The 23501-nt window shown below is 36.7% G+C and overlaps 1 protein-coding gene across 3 annotated transcripts in view; it reads right to left on the bottom strand.

Annotated features, from left to right (window-relative positions):
* ADGRD1 (adhesion G protein-coupled receptor D1) overlaps positions 1-23501 on the bottom strand; it is a 160404-nt gene that overhangs the window by 133989 nt on the left and 2914 nt on the right. For 2 of the 3 annotated variants that reach the window (XM_040601951.1, XM_040601944.1), the window contains exons 2-9: positions 23404-23440; positions 19361-19444; positions 15973-16068; positions 12979-13101; positions 8211-8390; positions 6725-6979; positions 3137-3201; positions 2201-2356 (exon numbers count right to left, since the gene is read on the bottom strand). In XM_040601951.1, the coding sequence (XP_040457885.1) occupies positions 2201-2356; positions 3137-3201; positions 6725-6979; positions 8211-8390; positions 12979-13101; positions 15973-16068; positions 19361-19444; positions 23404-23440 (996 nt within the window). The remainder of the gene's footprint in view (positions 1-2200; positions 2357-3136; positions 3202-6724; positions 6980-8210; positions 8391-12978; positions 13102-15972; positions 16069-19360; positions 19445-23403; positions 23441-23501) is intronic. The other variant, XM_040601961.1, reaches the window with a different exon arrangement.

The raw sequence follows: 23501 nt of genomic DNA, 5'->3' as shown, positions 1-23501 counted from the left end.
AATTTTCTTGTGCTGTGAGGCATATGACAACCAGGACAGAGATAATTTTACAGTTATGCTCAGTGCCCATCTTACAGGGGATTAGCTGCAGACAATACAAAGCCTAACCCTCAATCAGACAAATGACAGAGTCTGTATGTCTGATCAGGACTGTTGTGTTTACTTCACAAAACAGCTTTGCTAAAGATAATCATGTCCCACATTTCTGTCTGCAAATCACTTTCATGGCACACAAAGCCACATCAGATAGCATGAATGAGCAACCAAATGGCAACTGAAATGATGTGGGAAACAGGTATGATATCTGACAGGATGATGTCCCATTTTCAATTTAAAGCCCACACAAAATTTTCAGCAAAACAAAGGAAATAACATATTAGAGCTTTTTAGAAGGGCTTTTGCTACATATTAAATGTGATCCATGAAATCCAAGCTTTACAGTTCGCAACTGCTAAGCTTTTTACACAAACTATCAATTGCTGTCCATGTAGTTTTCAGAAGCATTTATTTATATTGTCTGAGTAAATAAGCCTTGTCACTCTGGTATTACCCACAGGCTTAAAGGAACAATCACTACTGAGTCCAGAGCGGAGTACTGTAATAATAGCTTTCTAGCCTGCTGAAATCGGGGAATTAGACGTCCATCGTTTTACAGAAAGCAAACTTTGTTAACAGAACATGACCACTTGTCCTCATCCTCAGCTTAGACTGCAAAAAACTGCTTCCCCCCAGCCCCCACCCCTTGTGGATTAGCTTAAACAAAAATAAATTACTTAGTTAAGCTTTGGACCTGATCTTTCCATGAACCAGTTTCAGTGCAGATTTGTGATATGTCTGCACAGGAGTGCTGGCTATGATTGGAACCCAGCACAAGATAAAGCTACTAACTCACACAAACTAAGGACACCACCACCACAAACAGGCCCGCTCCCGCAATGTTCCACCTCCCACGCAGAGCTGGCAGAGCAGCGTGTGTGCCTGCCATTGCACAAGAATAATGCATAACTTTGCAAAACAGAAGCCATAGGAAAGGCAAAACTTTCCTTCTGCTTACTACAGGAGCAATCAATGCCAAGAAAAGGTCAGGCAGACAGCAGCAATTGAGAGCTTTTTAGCCCTCTAGTGCAGGTGCAAAACTCGAAGATACTAAGTTACAAGTTTACACCTGGGCAGTTACTCCTTGCCAGACTGATAGAGCTCCCTGCATCCAAGCTGGTGATTACTAGGTCCTTGATAGTGATCACTAGGCTACTTCCATGCCTCCACTTCGCTGCTGTCACTACTCTGATTAAAGTGTCTATGTCCTACACCTGACAGACAACTGTCAAACTGCTGCTGGGCTATGCAGAAAAATGGTGATTTTTTTTCCAGAATTATATAATCGTCATTAGATATACTTAAAAAATTGACCAGTTATTTTTTCTTCCATTTCTGGCTTAATTAAGTAACTGTTTTTGATGTGTGGTCATGGTGCTAGGTATTTATAATTTATAGAATCATACAATCATTAAGGTTTGAAGACACTTTTAAGATCAAGTCCAATTAACCCAGCACTGCCAAGCCCACCACTAAACCATGTCCTTAAGTGCCACACCTACACATCTTTTAAACACCTCCAGGGATGGTGACTCCACCACCTCCGCAGGCAGCCTCTTCCAATGCCTGACAACCCCTTCTGTGAAGAAATTCTTCCTAATATCCAGTTTAAGCCTCCCCTGGTGTAACCTGAGGATGTTTCCTCTTGCCCTGTCGCTTGTTACCTGGGAGAAGAAACAGACACCCCTCCCTGCCTACCACCTCCTGTCAGGCAGCTGAAGACAGCGATCGGGTCCCTGCTGAGCCACCTCCTCTCCAGGCTGAACACCCCTGGATCCCCCAGCTGCTCCCCATCAGACTTGTGCTCTAGCCGCTTCCCCAGCTCTGCTGCCCTTCTCTGGACACGCTCCAGCAGCACCTCAATGTATTTCTTGATGTGAGGGGCCCAAATGCATTAGATATCATCCCCAAGAACTAACGAGAACGTTTAGCTATTTTCTCTGGTTGAGATTCACCTTCTGCTACTTCCTAAAATAGCTACCTACTTTTTTCACATGTATTTTCTGCAATCAGCAAAAAACTTTCAAAGCTGCATTCATTATTCCAGCTTCTGCAAAAATTTCAGGGTCACCTGGCTCCACACACAGATGTGAAAGATACTTACCTCTGTCAGGCTTAGAGCAGTATTTTCTGACAAGGATTTGTTGGGCAAGCTGAAGGACATGTTCTCCAGGTAGCCCAGCATGCTGTCGGGGGAGCGGAAGTTCCCTCTCTCCTCAGTCAGATTAGTTATGATGGGACAATAGGCATTTGTGGAGAGCTACAAGAGAGAACACAGAAATTGTTCCATATGGCAGTCATTATTTATTGTTTAAAATATCTGGGGGAGCAGGGAGTATAAAAGGGAGTCTGGGGTATAGCAGACTGCTGCGATTACACACAGGAGGCTACGTAAGCAAAGGGAAATGGAAAGCACACAGACAGACAGAGAGGATAAACAGAACGTACAGGCACAGCTTCATTTTTTCATTAGCAATTCAGGTCCTATCTGCCATGGTTTCCTGAAAGCCTCTGTGAACAAGAAGAAAACTAATACAACTTTGAAAATACACTGCAATAGCTAATTGCACATAGTCTAATTACAGCTAATTGTACGTATTCTGCATATGAAAAGTTCATTTTAATATTTTTCATTACACATTTACTAAATAGATGAAAACTAATATTATTATTGTGGTGAGAATTTTTTTTCTAATTTTAAAGGAAACAAGAGGAAAAATTAGAAAAGTGTTTTTGAATGTCCTATAGATTCAAAGTTCATCAAAATATTACAGAAGTTTCTAATTTTTTTCCCTTTTTTAATATAGAAAACAATTTTATTTAACAATGAATTCCCATTATATGTCCTACATTAAGACTTCTCTAGTATTCCCATCTTCCAATGTGGCTAAAAATTATCCCTATGAATCTCTGAAAGGGTTTATAATTGGGATACTAAAATAAGTGTCATTAACGAAAACTGTAAAGTAAGAAGGGTTTGTAACTCCACTATATATACACATTCTGACATTATAGAAAACAGTTATGAGGGCTGTCCTACCACAGGTTTTGTAGTGGTTGTCATCACAGACCATGGAAGCGTTGAAGACAGCAAAACTTGCACACCTGGGGAAGATACATACACAAACAAGAGTGTTAACAAATCTGATATTCCCATTGCAGGTTGAATCAGTTCTAACTGAAGCTAACATACTTGCTGTTCTGAGCATATTGCTTATCCACAGTACTGTAGCTATACAGGCTTGTTTAAAGCATTTTATTTATTGATTCTCTCATCAATTTTACTTCATCATCTTTAAAGAGATGAGAATTGCAACTTGGTTTGAGTCTTAAACACTTAGATCTTTGTAAACAGGAAATTTCAGATGTTATAACTCAAAAAAAGGACAACTGTACAATTAAAACATTGGCAACCCTCTTCCTTGTCTAGCTCTTCCCCCAACATTTATGCAAAGTATTTAGGGAAAATTTAGGAAAAAAAATCCTATGTCTTATCAGAAATAGGTAATAATCTGTAGGCATTTTAGACAATTTCATACACAACCTTGCTCTGTTACTGTATATGTGATAAACTGGGACTGGGAAGACACAGACACTAGGGAAAAAAATGAGACGCAGGTCTCAGCTATTTCCAAATGCTAATGTTTACTTATATCTTGAGTCTAAACTTCTTGAGTGCCAAATAAAATCACACCCATGAAGGCAAGTTCAGAAAGACTTCTCCACATTAAAAAAAAACTGTAAGAATTATTCAAAGCCAATGGGAATACTTTCATTGCTTGCAACAAATTAAGGCGCCTTCAAATAAAAGAAAATTGGCAGAAATGGTGGTATACTAAAGCTTTTGGGGCACACCAGTTTTGCATAAAACAAACAACAGGGGTCAAGGAGTCAAAACAAAACCTTCATTAGTAGTTTAAGCATATTATAGGTAATGCCTGTATTAGGTGTTTTTCAAACTAATTTCAAGCAACAGTGAGGTTGCTATTAATCAGGGAGGCTTTACTAATAAATGTCACCCACTAGCACTATATGCATTGAAAATTACCAGATGAACATGTCATAAATGATTTCTCAAGACAGAAAGAATAAACTAGATTTTGAATGGCTTCCAGTTGCTCCATTTTAAAAATATTGATTCCTTTCTGTGCAAAGGGATTTATTGGTCATTTATGATAGATTAGAAGAAAATTTTATTTCTCTGTGTCTCACCAAGACTTTATATTTGCCAGGAGTGTGGTATTTCAGCACAGTCAAACAGTAGTTGCATATATAGGACACATTTTTTTCACAGTTCCAAAAGGAATGTAATTATTCATTTGATTAAATACCAGTCTGTCCTATTAAGTTTCTTACGTTAAACCACGTTAGCCCAGCTTCAACCCTGCTTTAAGTCCTCCAAAGTCAATACATAGATAACAAGAATAATTCTTGTTTACTATTTTGATTAGTATTGTGCTATACATAGCTTCCTCTGAGAACATTCTAACTTCATCCATCAAATTGGAAATTTTATATAATCTGATCTGTCCATTACTTTGAAGGAAAAAGCAAAAAATTCAATACTCCACATTTCTCAAGTGCTCCAAATCACCTGAGCACTTTATAAGAACACTGGCTTGAAATTCTTCACTTACAAAAAATATATATACCTGGCATCCCTTTACATTTTAATTCCTAAAGCCCTAGAAAATACATGAAGCTTCACTTTCAATTAAGAGTCTAGAAATTCATTTTTCCACAGAAAACTGATAGTTTCAGATGACCCTGAAAACCTGTGAACTATGGGTTTTAGAAAAAAAAAACACCACCTAACATCATGCAAATTGCAGTAAACTCACAAAAGCTCACATCTCAATGTATACATCATGGAATTTGCTATACAGCCTTCTGAAAATCTGCCAGGATTGAAAGGTAGGATACAGGCAAAATTCTTTACAACTCTTTAAAAATTTAGACTTTGGCAGAACCCAAGGGCTCAACTCCTTCTGCACTGTTTCAAAAGCCAGCTACAAACGTTCATGTCCAGTGACCAGATATTTTGAGCACCAGTAATAGTCTTTCCAAACAGAAGCAAAGAGGAAAGAAGTATAAATCTAAGACCTGAATAGGATTTGCCTTCGTGGAAAAAGCTTTTCCTGATGCCTTGATTATTTGTTAGAGTGAAGATGGGAGGGTGGAGGGCTTCAGACAACTGTTGCTGTGAGTTAACGAGAATTCAAGGAATAAAAAAAAAAAAAAAAAAAAAAAGGTTGTTTGTCTTTCTATAACATTTTTCTGACAATGAAACACAGCACACTGTTGATGGATCAGGTCAATCTGAAAATCTACTGCTGTTGAGTTTAGCAACATAACATTCTTGAGTTACACTAAATCAAACAATGTGATTTATGGTAGCTTTTAGTTGGACAGTGTTACAGTAATCGTAGATTGTTGTGAGAGATAAAACAGCCAAATACAAAAGCATTTTTTCCAACATTACTAGATTATAAAAAACTTTTTTTATTTTGAAACTATTGCCTGTATGAAATGAATACCCTCCCAATCAGAATTGTTGAAGACTTTCATGGGAATCACTTTTTTAAATAAAAATATTTTTAAAAAAAAATTGTATGAAATTGCTATTATTTGTGTGGCAAAGCAAATAGATTGCTTCATTACATACCAGATGGAAGGTTTTCTTTTTCAGTGACTTCAGTTCTACATAAACTAGTTGATACTTTCTTTTCAGTAAAATATATTTTGTATATATTTGATTGCTATAATCAAACCTGGAAGTCAAACACATATATTCTCATTTCCAGGCAGGCATCAAAGTTCTGTGTTATCCAAAGAGTTTCCATGGTGAAAATGGTTCCCATGGGTTTAAAAGCACAAGAGTTATGAGTGTAACTGCTTTAGCTCTCAGTAACCTAGTAAGAATAAATGAAAGCAGGGGAACGGCCAGCAAACCCAAATGTTCCAGATGCCTCATAGCTGTATCCCCAAGATGGATGTTTTCTAATTGCTATTCACACACAAGCACTTAATAGCAACAGCATTTCTTGTAAAGTTTATTATAAAGATCCACAGAATGTCAGACAGGGTTTACGGGCCAGTCTTGTAAGTCTTTGTTCTAATCCTGATTCTTTGCCTTTTATATTATATTTCAGCTGAGAACTTTCTTTTCGTTCATAAGCATATATGAGTTAGCAAGTCTTTATCATTCCAGGAACTAGAGAGATAACCTTTATTATCCACATCTGCTTGAATACAGAGTGACTTGGCTCTAAGTTACACAATAACCAGAACGCAAGTTAGAAATCTGGAGTCAGTCTTTCCTAATACTGTTCTGCCTCAAGTCTAATTATTGCTCCTCTTCTCTTTATACCAGGGCATGTAACAACGGCCAAATACTTCAGGTCCTGGTAAATTTTTGTTGCATTTTTAAGGAGCTAAATCGCAGGATGAAAAGACTGCACACCCAAAGACAGCGAAGCATTTCAGTGACATTCATACCTGACTTCTTCTGCCTCTAAAAATTACATTCAGTAGCTGAAAGATGCAAAATGAACACAAATTCTACACACTAAACATCAAATCAGCATCTTTACAGAAGATGAATTATGACAACAGTGCATACACTCACCAATGGCAGCTGTAAAGTACTGCTCAATTTCACTGGGGGTGAGTGCCCTTTCCCATATAATGAATTCATCAAATGCCCCGTTCACATAGCGCTTGGTTTGATCCCCCTCTGTCCCAGTAAGTAGATTTGCACTGGGGCCTCCATAATCATAGAAAACTTTCCCATCTGGATCAGTTGTGTTTAGAGTTCCATTGACATAGACTTTCAGTCCTTCTCTTGATTTCCAAGTAAAGAGAATATGAGTCCAATAAGGACCTGCAAAACATTAAAAGTCACAGCAAAATCCATGAATCAATTCCATTTAGAGTTTTTCCTGTTCAGTATGTTTTTGCTGACTTGCACAACGCTATAGAGCTGTATAGGAATTGCTAAGAGTGAATTATGGGATGCTGATGTCATGTATATTAATCTTTATACCCATGGGGAAGCTCACACTTTGGCAGAATGCCTGTTAGCTTTTGTCTGAACTCTTACTTTGGCTTACTGTTGTTTCATAAATTATGCTTGCTAAGTATTATTGTCCAAGATTTGAAGTCTCTTCAATACTGTCTCAAAACTCAGTTCAGCAAGAACTGCATAAAGACTGCAAGAACTGGAGAACAAGAAAATAGACTAAAAGTTGGCACAGTTTCTTTGTTACACTTGAGATGCTGAAAACATAGTATTAATTTTCACTTGGATTGGATAATCCATAAATGCGTGAATTATTCTTACCATTTAGCTGCTTTTCTCTTAAAATAAGATTTCTGAAAACTCTGCTACTATGAGGTGAGAGAGTCCTATTTTACCGATGTACAGGTAGTCAAAATAAGGCAAGAAAAGATTAAGTGATTGTCACTGGCATTACCAGAAGACCTAAATTCTTTCCAGTTGCTAGGTATTACTGCTCCCCAACAATACACAATTTAGATAGAAGCAGTAAGATATGTGATATACCAATGCGTTTATTAATACTATGCCATGGCATACAAAACTTGACTCTCAATAGATAACAAAATGACCAAAGCACTAAACATCCAGTTAGATAGCTACCAAACAAAGTCTTAATTTAGGAGGCAGTAGGGGACAGCATACATATCTACTTTTAGAATATACTGAGAACTGTCAGGGATTAACCTTAATTCTTCACTCATGTTTCCATCTAAGCAATCTATCTATTCACGTCAATAAGAATTCCACTTTGGAAAAAAATGAGACTTGGGTCCATGGACTGCTACAAATGGAAAACGTTCTATAATACTATATAACTTTTTTCTCAGTTTGTACTTTGTCTCTCTCCACATCAAGAGAGTTCTTAAGCACAGAGCTCTGTAGCTATTTTTATATATCCACTGCTTTCTTGAAGCTGTGCTCTTACCACTATATCTCTCCCGCAAGAACAAATATAACAAAGAAATCAAGAAAAAATAAAAAATCAAACCAAAAAAACCCACCCACCCAACCAACCAAAAACTAACAGAAAAAAACCAAAACAAAAACACTTTACCTGGCGGACTAAAGCTTGCTTTCCACTTCATCATTGCATTCCCACGGGTATAAAATTCCACTGAACCTTCACCTTCATTTGAACAGATTTTGAAACCACTGGAAATAACTTGTCCACCATAGGCAGGGAGAGACTTAGCGTGCTGGTCTTGAGTCTTCCAGAAAAATGAAAATGTTACTCCTGATGAAAGCAAGTAAGAGGATTTTAATGAAAAAAAACAAGTGGAATTAAAAATTTCCAATACTGTAGTATACAGAGAGTGGGAATACTTTTGAGGACAGATCATCCACTAGCATAAACAAGGACAGCATTTTTGAAATCAACAATGCTCTGAGAGTTTAAACCCAATAAACATCTTTTCCTTGGTTTCACATCACACACACAGGACAGAGTAGTAATCATTGCTTCCTGAGTAGCTTCTCACAAACTAAAGTTCTTTGAGCACCGAAAGTAATGAATTTCTTACAGATTTATGATTCCATTCCCTTTGCCTTATACCTCCAGTCTCCTGACCCTTCTCACTCTCCTGTCATGATCCCCTTTTCCTCCCATTATTTTATTTCAAAAGACAAGTTGCTTTCATACCTCATATCCTCCACTTGCATCTACTTTTTTTTTTTTGATGTTCACCAAATGCCAGCACAGCCAGAAGCAGTACATTGGCTGCTTCCAAACTACTGATGTGCTAACTGGCTGCGAGTATGTCCATGCTTATTGAGTAGCATCCATTGCTAATTACACTTTAATTCTTCTAAGCATGTTATTACCTGTGTTTTCACACTTCAGTGCTCCAATAATCACTGAAACCAAAGAATCAATGTAAAAGAAAGGGACAGCAACATATGCAGAGCCACAGTCAAAATTCTGAGGTTCCCACCTACACAAAAATCAAAGAATTCTTCACAAAACGCAAGTGCAATCCTGCAAGTGCACATGATTCACTTTGTCCACAAATAATCCTGATCAAGTCACAGTAAATTTTACCATTACACTGTAAAATTGAAGAGCTCTTCAGATTGCACATTAATACAGAAATATGATTTCTTTAAAATGGCTTGTTTCTTTAATAAAGGTTACCTCAAAAGGCTTGACTGAAAAAAGCAGCAAATCAAACCTCCCTTGCACAATGGAAATTCATAGTGGCTCTGCTGTAGAGGTTCTGCAGTCAGATAGAATTACAAAGAAAATGGCTTGACTGAACAGCTCCTAAAAATGTTCATCTCAGAATTTATGATACAAAGTGCTAACAATAAAAATCTGAGTTCAGAGCATGTTGAGAAAAACTTTATGATGTATAGAAGTGGAAAAGGTTTTGCCACAAAAAAATCATAGAGAATTAATTTGGCAATGAGCCTGAAGATTACCTAAACTGCCTGTTCAAAGTAGGGTCAATATCAGAACTAGATCTGGTTGCTCAGAGCTCAGCTGAGATTTTAGTGTCACCACAGATGCAGATCACACAGCCTCTCTGTGCAAACCATCCCAATATTTGACCACCCATCCTGCAAAGAAACTTTTTTCCTTAGATTTAGTCAGAATCTACTGTGCTACAATGTGCCTGCGTTGCCTGTCACATTTTCATTGTACATCTCCAAGATTGTTTAGCTCCATCTGCTTCTATAACCACTCATCAGGTAGCTGAAGACAGTCCTTCGCATTCTCTTTTCTTCATGGTAGAAGGAAAAGCCTCAGCCTGCCCTCCCCTATCATATTTTTCAGCCCCCTAAATCATCTGCTGGTCTCACTCTGGCTTCTCAGTTTCTCTTGTATCAGGGGACAAAAATGGGACATCGCACTTCAGATATGCTGTCATGAGTGCTGAACAGAGGGGAATAATCACTTCCCTTAACCTGCTGACCATGCTCTTTTCACATGTAGTCAAAATACATGTCTAGGTGATCTTATAGTTAGCAGTTCTTCAGGTCCACCAGGCAGTATGAACTTTGCCAATTTGCTACCAGATAGCCCAGCACTAATTAATGAAGCACTCAAACTATTACGTACAATTCTTGCTGAAACCACAGGGTTTTCTGTGTTTCATAATTTTATGATTAAAGATGGAAAAGCCTCAGAGAGCTCACGACAGTCATCAGAAATATTCCCCCACTACTAATCTGGAACATATTTTTTTTACTATTTCACGTATTAATTTTATCATGTTAACTTAACAGAGAAATTAAAAATTACATTATTGCAGTATAAATAATTTAACTATATAGTATCTTCCTGTCTAACTGCTCTTTCTGTTTATCCTGATGACAACACCCATCAATTTATGTGATCTACATACAATTCCTTAACACTTTATACATGATAAAATAACTACCACGGAAATGCTAATCAATTATCATTGGCCCCCTAGAAATCAATCAGTATATGAACATCATCAATCTCAGTCTGCTTGATCTTGGTAGATATGGGTTTAAAGCTACAAATCCTGTGAACTCCCAACTGAAGGATTTGAGGTCTGTTGTAAGCAAGTTACAATACCTTCAGCAGCAAGTTAGTCTGAGTTCAGCTTCTTTACCACACCACTAACAGGCTGAAACACTGATCCAACCCTCCTTCCAGAAAGCCACGTTTCCCTTGTATCTGCACACCATCCTTCACCACCCCAATGAAAGGGCCACCAAGGCCCTTGTTAATGTTAAGCTATTACCACTACTAATGCAATTCCTCTGTCAGTGTCTCAAAACCTTTTCCAGTGCTTCACCACGCTTCTGAAAGGCATGGAAGTGTTGCTATTCCTTCTTTACGGGCTGAGAGATGAAGTTTAAGTGATGTAGACGGAGAGACTAAGTTATACAGCATGTCTGCAGTGGAGATGTTTTCCCCTATCTTCTGACTGTCTATCCTCTAGATACTGATCATCCTGTAGCCACAAGAGACCTGTGGATCAAAATCCTCCTTATGTGCACTCTGGTTCATGAAATGCCGAAACTAAAATTAAAAATTCAAGTAAGGCACACAACACACAGCTTTATGGAATGCTATGTTGTGCACAGAGCTGCTTTTTTTTCCTTTTTTTTTTAATTTCAATTTCGCATGTGTTGATGAAATCCAACTTCTCCTACTGTGTTCAAACTACTGATTAAGAGAACATTCTCTTGCATCTTTCATGAAGATTTCTTTTGACTGAAAATGCCACTTTAATATGCCCAAAACTGCTTACAGAAAACCATTGTTTAAAAATTACTTAAGAAAGAAGGAAGGCAGGGAAGAAGGTTTCAACATCTAGAAGCCACAAATTTGTTTTATCAAGTCAAAATAACAGTTCTGAAATGTTATTAAATTTATCTTAGGAAAAAATAATGGCATTTTTGTTTCATAGATTGTAATACTTCATCTGAAAAGTATCCCAAGATTGTTTCAGAAAGCATTCCCTGCCTAAATGTACTTAATATGTTTCGCACAAATGCAACAAACATCAAGGGATGTTTAAGCAATAGCACACTTGAATAAAATCACATCTTATCAATGCTACAGGTTGTATTTGATTCAGAAACAAAGACACTCTTTAGATAAAGGGGTGTTGGCTTTTTTCCTTTTTTTTTTTCCCCTGCTACAGTGACTTAGTCTTTATTGTTATATGAATTTTTCTCTTCACATTTTATCTGCTGAACATTTCAGTGGTTTATGATTTTAATGTTCTTGTTTGAGAGATACTGGGAGTACTATAATTTATTCTGATTATTATATTATACTATAGATGTAGAAATAATATGACTTACGATTTTTGTTTCCCAGTGGTAGAAAAAAAAGTATGAAAAGATACAGCATGTATCAGAAAATATACCAACAATAGGATACTGAATCAGTTTTTCTAATACTCTCAGTTAACAGCCACGTAACGTCTGCTCTCTTGAGTTTCTCCTACTTTCTTAAAAAGTTTGTACACAGCTCTTGCTTTAGCAGTTAAAAAAATAAATAAATCCTATTTCAAGTAATGTTACCCACTTGAAGAATAGCCTAAATCAATAAAAGCCAGAAAATTCAATGGTAACAATACTGTTTAAGTTTAGGGACTACTGGAGTTCAACTAAAGAAAGCCACCATTTGCCACTTATCCTTCCATTTCCATGAAATTGTAAATCTCTAGTGAATGTTTTATGCTATTGAGTAGTTGTATGTCTGGTTTGACAGCTGTATAGAGTTTTAATTATCTTCTGTAATTGGTATATTGTCAAATCTGTAACCCCTACTACACAGGCCGTTTTGTGACCATAGCCCAAGAAGAACTGAAGAGAAATAAAATTAAGAGATTTAAAGCACCTGTGAGGACCAACAGGATTCCAAGACACCAGAGACTTAAAGATTTTGTTCTCTCTAACGATAAATTAAAAAAAAAAATCACCAAAAAACCCATTCATGCTAAGAGGCCACATTGAGAAAACTGTCTCCTAAATTTGAAACCTGTTAGGACAACTTCATTGTTTGTCAAACTGCAATTCCTGTAGGAATTAATCTTCATGCCAGAAGCAAGATTTTGGGCACTGTAAGCTTATTTCTGGTTTTATTTGTATTAATTATACTGTAGATCATTGATCTGAGTAGTTGGTGATTAGTTCTAATTTGAATTGCAGTTAGAAAAGACTAAATTTTCAGCAATCAACACTCAATTGTTTTAAAAGTTAATAAAGACATCAAGCTTTCCTTATTATGGAAAAAATGAAAAAAATAGTTTGTTTCAATGAAGAAAGAAACTATTATTGAATTACGTAATTCGGCAGCAAAAGAAAAGTAAATAGTAATTCATAAATTTACTAACCTTCAGGTCCACAGACTTCTGGATTACTAATGCAAGAATTTTGATAGCTTCCAAAGAAGAGAAAGGTAACTCCCTTCTTTTCAGTGACGTAAATTCCTTTGTTCACCATTCCTTCTACAATATCTAAAGGAAAAGCAAGATATAGTTTAACATTAATATAAACCAAAACATCCTGGAAAAATTATTTTAATAGATTCATACACCTTATATGTTTATCTTGTCCCAACTATAGGTTTGCTATTTTTGGTTTGTTTTGTTGTTTTTCTTTTTGGGTTTTGTGGGAGTTTTGTTGGTGGTTTGTCTTAGGTTTTTTTTAAGAATCATACCCATAACTCTTTCATTTCAAGACTGCAAAAATTACACTCATATCCATCAGATTCTTGATTAACTAAGACTGCTTGACAGAATCCATACATCCAAAACCCATTATTTCAAAGTAATCTGAATAAACCTTATGCTTTCCAGAGCCCTGAATACCAGACACATCATAGAGGTATTTCTGTCATACGGTTAGGTTGCTAATGAAGAAATTCTTAAATGAAAAATGTCACAGAATAAAGGGGTTTTTTTTCATTTTTTGAAAGGGCAATTTTGTGATCAAAAACCACTTTTCTTTAAAAATACAATGCAATGAAATATACTTGACAAGCTATAGTCAAAAGGCAGAAATATATATCCTTTCCAGACATCCTTAGGTATGGCACCACTGTCATTTGGAAAGGCTATTTCTTTGTCTAACATGGATAAAGACTAATTGTCTTGTGATTTGAGTGTGATATTCTTGTGTTCTCTCCTAAAGAAAAGGACTGTTGATTTATCTCCCACTAGCTAAAGCACATGAGCCTTCTTAATACTAAAAAAACATGACCCTTGTTTACTACAGGAAACCTCACTAAGGTCTAAGAGTCTAGCCGACAGATGATGACAGGAAGTTGATCTCATTTGTCCCAAGATAAAAAGAGGGATTAATTTTAGCAATGAAAACAATAGGAAATCACAATCAAAAAAATCCACTGCCTTAAAAAGCCTGCATTCCACAAAACAAAGAATATTCTATCATCTATTTCTGAGCAGACAAAATTTAATTGTTCAGTTTGGAATTTCACATTAATACCATTGTTTGTGACGGCATTTCTTAGGACTGTGAAGGTTCAGGATCTTGGGTTTAAGACCCTTCTCTATAATTTCTTCTGAAAGTGTTAGTAGTTGCTCTAAGGGAAACACCAACAATGGGAATACAGTCTTTTCCTGCTCTGAGGTGAAGAAATTGCCAGCTAGATGCTGCTTGATATTTTTAAAAATGTAATGAGAACATAAGAGGAAATAAGGAAGGCACACAAATGGTCTAAAACACATAAAAGGTGGGACATAAGGTACTTCCCTCTGTATTTATCACTGTATATCTACCTGACTTAACAGAGGCCTTTTGCACAGCAGAGCACAGTGTAAATCACACCAAAGATGCACGTTCAGTGCTAGGGACGGACCATCTATTTGCAGTGATAATCACAAATACCTGTCACTGCTTCAAGATGGTGCACCCCTTTATGCAATGGGGACATGGGCAAAAGGGCGTCTCATTTTCAAACTGTAGACAACCATCAGGCATGAGGACAGCAGTCATAGTGCTGACCCATCTGTAGGGTAACACCACTCAATGTAACAGCAACAGCATGGCATAGCCCTCAGTGAATGTATGTCCAAGTATTTTCTTAGTCCATTCCAAATCTCAAGATGAATATCACAGGTTTCGGGTATCTTCCTTTCTCTTTGAGCATGAAGTCATCATGTTCTGTCTCTAATTGACAGATAAAATATAGTTTCTTTCAAAAATTTGAGTGTGTGTTATGGAGTGAAGCAAAGATTTCTATGTTCTTCTGGAGTCACTTGAATTCTAAATTAATCTAGCCAGAATAAATCTCATAAAGTAACGCCTTTCTGTTTCCATAGAATTTCCTTTGCCACTGATGTCACTCTTTTTAATGTTGATAATGAATATATCTTATTATGTGAGAACTATGCAAATGCTCTATAAAGCAGATAAGAAAGGATTGTAAGGAATTAGGGTCATTTGAAGTTCATTATTAATAGAGTTCCCATTTTTCAGCAAACTTTTACTGTTAAGAGTAGAAAAATAGTGGGTTTACTACTCTAATAGAAACTTCATAGTATTTGAGCAGCCCATATGACAGTTTGACCGTTTCCATCCTTCTTCTTAGGTCAGGTTTTCAAACTAGATGTGAGTTAATACCTAACTGTAAAGTGGACAAGAGGTCATATTTCAATTGTACGTACACAAATGTAAATGCTAGTGACTTAAATGACTTTAAACTTATGCTGGTGTAGATGTAAATAGTTTCCAATCTGTCAGGTTTCTGCCTGGAGAGTTGTCATTTTCTGTTCTTCCTTTTATAACCTGGTGTGTTGACGTGAAAAAAAAATACCATTAAAAGGACATATATATGCAGATTTTTGCTTGCCTTTTTTTTTTTTTTTAAAAAAGGCATGTTAATCAAAATATGTCATGATTGACAAGTTCTTACTTCCGGGCTTTGCAAATTTGCTTGCACGTGTCCTTCTTAATATGTCCTTTAAAAACTACTATGAAATGGTGAAAAACAGATGGCTTCTTTTTCCTTTTATAACCTTGAAAGACAAGAAAAAAAATCAACCTATTTGTTCTTACATGTTCCTCTTACGTGTCATCTCTGTGTCTTTTAAGCTTAATACAAATATTTCAAATATTTTATGTTTTGGAGAACCACTGAGGCTCATCTTCCCATGGTATGCTTAGCATGGGGATGCCTCTCCCAGTAGTTCAGAGTAATTCAGATAACATTGCAGGAGTGCTTTTTCAATAACATATGCCAATGTAAGTATAAACAGATCTTTACCTAATGATCTGAACTTAAACTCAATGTTAAGTTTTAATCCAGTGTTACAAGAACCATCCAAGCTTGACAAATGCAGAACAAAAAACATGTAAATCCTCACCTACAGTTGCAGAGAAGTTAGAGTAGGCAGAGTCATTGGTATATACAAAGGTAGAGTTATGGGAAGTAAGCACAGTGAAGTTGTGGATTCTTAGAGCTGGGTGGAACAACAAAAGAAAATAAGCAAATAAGAAAAACAATGAATAAACACAATCAGTAATGAATTGGCCAGTTCATATCTCTCAACATAGCACAAATCACAGATGTTGGTCAGCAGCCTTTAAAATTATCATACAACCCCTTCTCCCAAGGACTTGTATGCATGTGAGTGTTACATTCTTTGATTACACAAGTTAAGTAAATACTGTATCACTAAAACATTTTTTTCCTTACAGTAACTGAGAAAAAAATATAAAAAAAAATACAACTGCAGGTGAAGGGCTCTGAAATACAGCCATGCTGGTAAGCAACTCTGCAATTATAACAAAATTCATTATACTGGTGCAAAATCTATGGGCAATTGAAATCCCTTGTCCAGTTCTGGGCTCCCCAGTACAAGAGAGACATGGACATACTGGAGGAAGTCCAGTGAAAGGCTAAGAATGCTGGGACTGCTCAGTCTGGAGAAGGGAGGGCTGAGGGATCTTATCAGTGTCTATAAACACCAGATGGGAGGTGTAAAGATAGCACCAGACTCTTCTTAGTTGTATCCAGTGAACAGAAAAGAGGCAATGTGCACAAATTAAATACAAGAAATTCCATTTAAAAATAATAAAAAATGCAACTTTTTATATCTGAAAATAAATTTATATTCTCTAATATTTTGTTATTTTGATAATTAACAGTATCTTACGCACTGTAATTATTTACCCTGGGCAGGCAAATAGAGCTTGATGGAAAGCTCATGAAAGTAAATAGAGACACATCGATTTGGGTTTTAGACCAACTGAGCTCACAGAAGGGAAAGGCAAATGTTCTTAAAAAAAACCAAAAAAAACCCAAAACCAAACAAAAACCTCAAGAGAAAAATGCATGGAAAACAAGGGGTCAAATAAAAAACCTGAACACGGCCACATCTTTTTCTGTTTGCTACATTTTAAGTTAATTGTTTCCCTTCAATTGCTTCTACTGCTGAGATAACAAAAGAAAATTAATTTGCTGACACTCTCACAACACAAATGCATTGAGAGATATAAATCTGGCTTCACACACAATGACTTCAACAAATAACATGGATTAACATGATGGACAGAGTATGATGCCTCAAGAATTTAAGAGGAGAAACATGGAATGAAAATAATCGCATGATACGACGAATGGAAAAATAAGAAAGACTAGCAATAAACAGAAGAGTTGTGTAATCAGAATGGTATCAAAAACAAGCAAATTGCCACCTGCATTACATTACACCCATATAGAAAACTTCTTGTATATCAAAGTCAAATATCAGACAGATACATAAAACCTCTGCTGGAGGCAGCTGAAATAAGATCTGTGTGCTATAAGACACAATATGAGCAACTGAGAAGAGCATGAACTACCCGCTACAACACTGGGGAAAGAATTCATCATTATCATAACTGCACTGCAGAGAAAAAGACTTTTTGCTACTGGCATCCCCTGCAAATAATAGTAAGACAATGTCCAGCAAACTTCTTCAGCAAAGTCATGCAGCCGGCTCATTTATAAAGTTATTTAACACAACATCACAGTACAAGTCAAACAAGATTGCTCATGTGAGCCAGTCCCATTCCTTTAAGTGAAGATTTGTAGGACTAGGAACTGTATGTGTTCTGCTTTCTATCTCTGCCAAGATACTACTGAAAAGATTTCTGAATTTTGCTGAAATAATGTCATTTAACACAGTCTGAAAAACAATCTAACATCAATTGTCATTCTTCTGAGAGCTGCATTTTATGTATCACTTTCAAGCACTTTCAAAACAACTTTGTTGTAACATGAGTGCCAAAACAGGGCTAGATATGGAGTACTTCACTCTTCCTGATACAAAGTGAAGTCCAGTGTCAGAAAATTACTTTAACACACTGTTAGAGAACTCACATGGTAACTTTGTAAGCCAAATTATGATTCTATTGAACTCAATAGGAACGCTGTCATTAGCCTCTAACAGGACCAGAATATGGCCCAGATTTATTTCTGTTCAGGCAATTTCATTCCTTTAAGAGACTTTGTGGAAAGATGTGTCAAAGTTTAAGCTTAAAATACTTGAACACCTCTGGAATAAAAGGCTTTAGATATTTATGGATCTTTTTCCCCACTTCAGAACATTTTTGTGTAATAAACAGCAATAACTTTGCACTTTTGTAACATTTTTCATGTAAGGCTGTAAAGGTCTCTAACATCTGATTTAATCTTCTGCAGTGATATTTCTAGGTGAAGCTATTACAGTTACCAGTAGTGACACAGCAGCTACCCCTTGCACTAGTACAAAACAGTTTAGCTCAACTGTCAAGTTGCTCAGCCATACCGTGAGAAATACTAGGGAATATACATCCGCCCAATTTGGCTAAAACGTCAGAAGAGAAAAAACAGTTCATGTGAAAATTACCAAGGGACCTTTGAGTCTCAGAAGGAGGCAGGGCATAGCTAAAAATTTCTTCTAAAAGGAATGGCCTTATGCTGTTCATAATGCTGCAATGGGATACAGTGATTTGGTCGAAGCTTCATTAATTACATCACCACACACGTCCGGGAAGCCCCACCTCCCTTTTTGATCCTGATATGAAACATCAGAACCAGAAAGCTGCCAAATCCAACCAGACTGCCTTTTAATATCATTCCCTCTGGGATCCTGCAATCCTGACAACTGAGTGTTTCAAATTAGTGAGAGTTTTGCCTTACCAAACCTCTCTCTGTTTTGCCCAATCAGAAAAGAATTTGAACTAATGCTGCAATGCTGCTCTTAAGGAAATACCCAAAAGCACATAAAAATGAGTAAAAAGCATTCAGATAAGGGTTTACACTTCTCTTTCTACAGATACTAATGCAATTTTCAAAAGTGCATGAAGAATGTGGGCATTTAACTCCTTCCAAAAAGCAAAAAGAAACAGGCGTCTTCACTGCTGGCATAGCCAAGGATCTCAGTCACTGAGTGCATTAGTGCATTTTATGCATGTATCAAACCAACTAATAACAATGTGATTTCAATGACTCTTTGGATCATAAACCTTTTCTCTTTATAACCTTTACAATGTGTAGACAGCCCATAAAATATCTTAAAATACTCTGTAAAAATCAGTTCACAAATACAATATCATTTGGACATTGAAGCACTGCAAAAACATTAACTGGAAAAAAAATATCTCAGCTGCTGTGGTACAAAAACTAACCCTTTTCATTTCTCCTGCTCCCTTTCTACTTACAGACTGCCACAAATATTTATGTCAAATACTTATGTTATTGCCACTGTCAATGAATCCTTTGTCTACCTCCATTCGTATCCCGAAACTCATGAATTCCATCCACATCTTCCAATGGCCAGTAATGGGAAGCTGATGCAAGAACTTTGAACCCTTTCAAGAAACACACATGAAAAAGTTATTAAAGTAAGGACCAACAAGGAGTGGAACAAGGCTCCACAGAAAACAATAATGGAGGTCACTAGGTTAAGTAAAACAAGATATTCTATGTAAATCAAGTACAGCACATAAGCAAGATCATAAATCAAAATAGCAGAGTAGATTAAAGCCACACATCTGACTGACCATTGCAGAAAACAGCTGTTTTTAAAACTCAACTGACTTTTATCTTAATTGCACTTAAAATACATAATAATCTCTGATTAAATCTCTGCTAGCGTATCAGGCAGCATTTGTTGAAGTTACAGTCAAGGAGTCATTGAAGAGTAATTTCAAGATTTTACTGAGATTTTAAACACATGGTAGATAACACAAAGCAACAAGAAGGAAATGCACAGGGTATGTTTATCCTCTACAGCATACTGCTTCTGACTCCTCCATAAGTAACTCAGATCTCTTCAGTTCAAGGGAGTAGGGGAAGATGCTAGAGAGTTACCAGGAATCTTATCCTTTCTGCAAAATCCACTGAAAAACCAGTCCAACACCTTCAGGTTATATTAACCCAAGCATTTTTTCACTTTTGGTCTTCCATGGAGAGACACTTGTCAGCCATAGAAGACCAAAGGTGAAAAAAAGCTCAGTGGTGGAAGACCTGCCATGTGGATGACAGCATAGATGCCTGCAGAGTCTAGTCTTCCTGACATCTCCAGATAACTCTCACCTTAACAAAGTCATCAGAACTTCCTTTAAGAGAAGAGATTTGACATTCCTCAAGAGAAGGGGTTCCATCCAGACTATTAAGCAACACATGGATAAAGAGTTCACTCCTCCCCATACAGCATTAACTGTTCCTTCATAACCTTCTCCACTACACCAAAACCAGAACAACTCCTTGTGGCTGATGAGAACACTTTGTTTTCCTAGATGTCCTCCTTAGCAACAGGTGGACAAGCTGACAAAAACAAAACATCTGCTGGTTTCCACTGGCAGATTATCTGCACAGTCTGACCGACAACTTTAAAGTTTTAGATGTGAGCACTCAAACCTGACCAGAAGCAGGCTGCCCAAAACTATCAAATTTTGTGTTAAGATAATAATTCTGGTTTAATGGTATAGCATTAATAATGTAGGAAAACATGAACAGTAATTTTTATTATCTTATTAGCTGCAAGAAATCCTTTATTCTCAAAAGAATTAATTTAACCAGCTGTGATGAAATAAATTTATAATCTCCTATTAAGAAAGTTTTAGAAGGCCAACACAGACTTTTTACTGTGAATGCCAATGAGAACATGTTTTGTTCACCATCATGGTATTTCATCCTATTAGAATTATTTTTTTTTGAGGGGGGTAAATGACAGAACAGACAACAGGGACAGAGAGCGCAAATATTTATATTACACCATACCTGTAGTTCTTTACCCTACAATCATTTTTCATTCCCAAGAAATCTTTCAAGAACATGGAGGTGCAAAGCTGCTAGATTTAAGTTTGTTAAAAACCATTTCAGCTGTTACACACCATACAAAAGCTTCCTACACCTAGTGTGCAAATTAAAACACATCACAAGCAGTGTCCTATGACATTTACAGTCTATCCTACACCTGTCTTCACTCCCGAGATCAAAACAGCTTGCCTATTTGATAATTACTCCATCATTTTAACATCCTGATACAAACAGGATTTCTTTATCATAGATATGAAGATGCAGCAATTTTACTTGGATCCTTCAATTGCCTAGCCCACACAGTGGAGATCAGCTTGATGTTCTGCATCCTCATGGTGTAGTTTTAGAGCTGTGACAGACAGGATCCCCGCAAAAACCATTTTTTTTTAATAACAGTGCAGAGTTAATAAAATTGCTGAACATCAAAACAAGCAATTCTAGAGCTCAGAGCACGGAACTAAAAGAAAGTCTGCATCTTGTGAGGATACAAACTATTCAAATTTGCTTCCAAACTCCACTACACCAAAGATTACACTAAACAAATGATTCATAATTGTCCAGGATCTTGGTCAGAGCAGAATTGGGCTACCGAACTAGAAATGTTTGCAGTTGAATATTTGAAAGATAGAGAGAAATGCACAACTGCTAACAAAAAGAGAAAGCTACTGTCAACATAAGAGAATAATGACACAGAATATGCATATACAAAACCCAATCTGAAAATTCCAAGCAACCCAAACTCAATGAAGCTGAGCATGGCAAAGTACACTGAGGAAAGGGCATATAAGAACAAGGTTTTTTGCATGTACATAAAGTATATCTGAGTATATGCTTAGTTCTGCCTTCAAAGAACATATTCTGGCTGCTGCAGAAGAAATGAAGTTACAAATTTCTGTGGTATTAAGAGCATCCATATAGGCTAAATGTGCTAATGTACCTCCAGACAACTTCCTTCAGTCTACCAGTTCGATCTTGCAGAGCACAGAACATGCCTGCTGTTTCACAGTGTGCTTATATGCAAATATCTCTTGCTCGGACTAACATCTGCCTTTTGCAGAAGGTCAAAAAAAGGATTAAAGTTAAGAGAGGTGGTAGAAAAGAAATTTCAGAAAAATAGAAAACAAGAAGCTCAGGAGAAAATTATATGACACCAAACAATTGTGTCACAACATGGCACAATTATTTTGGTAGTAGTAGTAGCAGCAGCAGCATGACAAAGGCATTGCCATGGTTGGTATCAAACTCATAAGGAGAAGATGTATTTTAACAAGCTTACATTTAAAAGTTGGCAAAAAAAAAAAAGGGGGGGGGGAAGGGAAACAGATACATAGCAAAACGAATTGCCTAGAGCCACAATGCACGTCAGTGGCTTTCCCAGCTCCCAGTTCTGAACTACATAAAGCCATGCTGTTACTCCGCTACCAGCCCATCAGCCCTGAAAAGACCTCTGAAAACCAATACCTGCTACCTTGAATTCAACTTACACTTGCAATATCCTTTCAAAAGGCAACACCATGCAGTGTTTAGAACAAAATCACAGGACTTGTTTACAGCCTAGTTCAAATCCAGAAATCGTCACTCACAGTTATGCTTCTGCATACACACACAAAATGTATGTTGTGTAATTTGCCCCCTTATTGTGGGAGGGCTTTTTTCCCCCTATTGTTCCATCCACTAGAAGCCAGTGAACCTCATCTATAGGAAATGAGACTGTATTTCTTTGGTTTTGAGTCAAGGTAGAACAAAAGAAATTAATGGGGCTGAAGCTACTGCAATAGCAGACAACATGGCTTTTTCACATCGCTCTGGATTTTATTTGAAAATAATTACTTATGGTTAAAACTTAAAAGCACAAACCAATAAATGAATCGGTAAAGCAGTAAAATTGTACTTGTACACCACCATGAGGCTTGAAATTAAACTATTTATATAAACACAAGAATTCTGCAGTGACACACACAGACCCCAAGTAAGCTTTGAGTTTTTTCTACGTTGAAAACAGATGAGCATCCCTTAATATGTTCTATAATTGATTTAAACTTCAGCACAAAGGCTGAGAGGAGGCTAGATGACTTGAAGCCATGCCAAAGTACTGCAAAGTATACAAGTTGGCATATCTAACTGTAAATGATTGAACTGAAAATGCTGAACACTAAGGCATGGGGGGGGGGGGGGCGAGAAAATAGTCTATGTCGAGACGTGATTCAGAAACTCATGCTCAGAGAAAAAAAAAAAACAGTGTAAACAGGATTTTTCTACATATCAAATACAAGCCATTTTTCTCCAAATATATTTCTATGCAGAATATTTAGTAAGTAGGTTACTGAATTTAAAATGACTGGGACAGTCTGATACTTTAGACTTCATTACATTTTTAATACAGAGCTGACATTAAAATGTAGGATCACAGTTTCTTTGGAGCTATTAAGAAAATGAAAAATGCAAACCAAAAAGCAAACAAATATTTAAGCACAATGTCATAAAAAGTAAACAGAACATTCCTTACCTGGGTGTTTGGGCAGCTGGGAATAATTTCCATACACCTGCACATAAAACATTACATAATGAGACATACTGAGGTAAAACTTCCTGAGGAATCCAAAT

This window comes from Falco naumanni, chromosome 1 (genome assembly GCF_017639655.2).
Source record: "Falco naumanni isolate bFalNau1 chromosome 1, bFalNau1.pat, whole genome shotgun sequence".
NCBI classification, from domain to species: Eukaryota; Metazoa; Chordata; class Aves; order Falconiformes; family Falconidae; genus Falco; species Falco naumanni.
The sequence above is the reverse complement of the archived record's forward strand: the minus strand, read 5'-3'. Positions and strand labels throughout refer to the sequence as shown.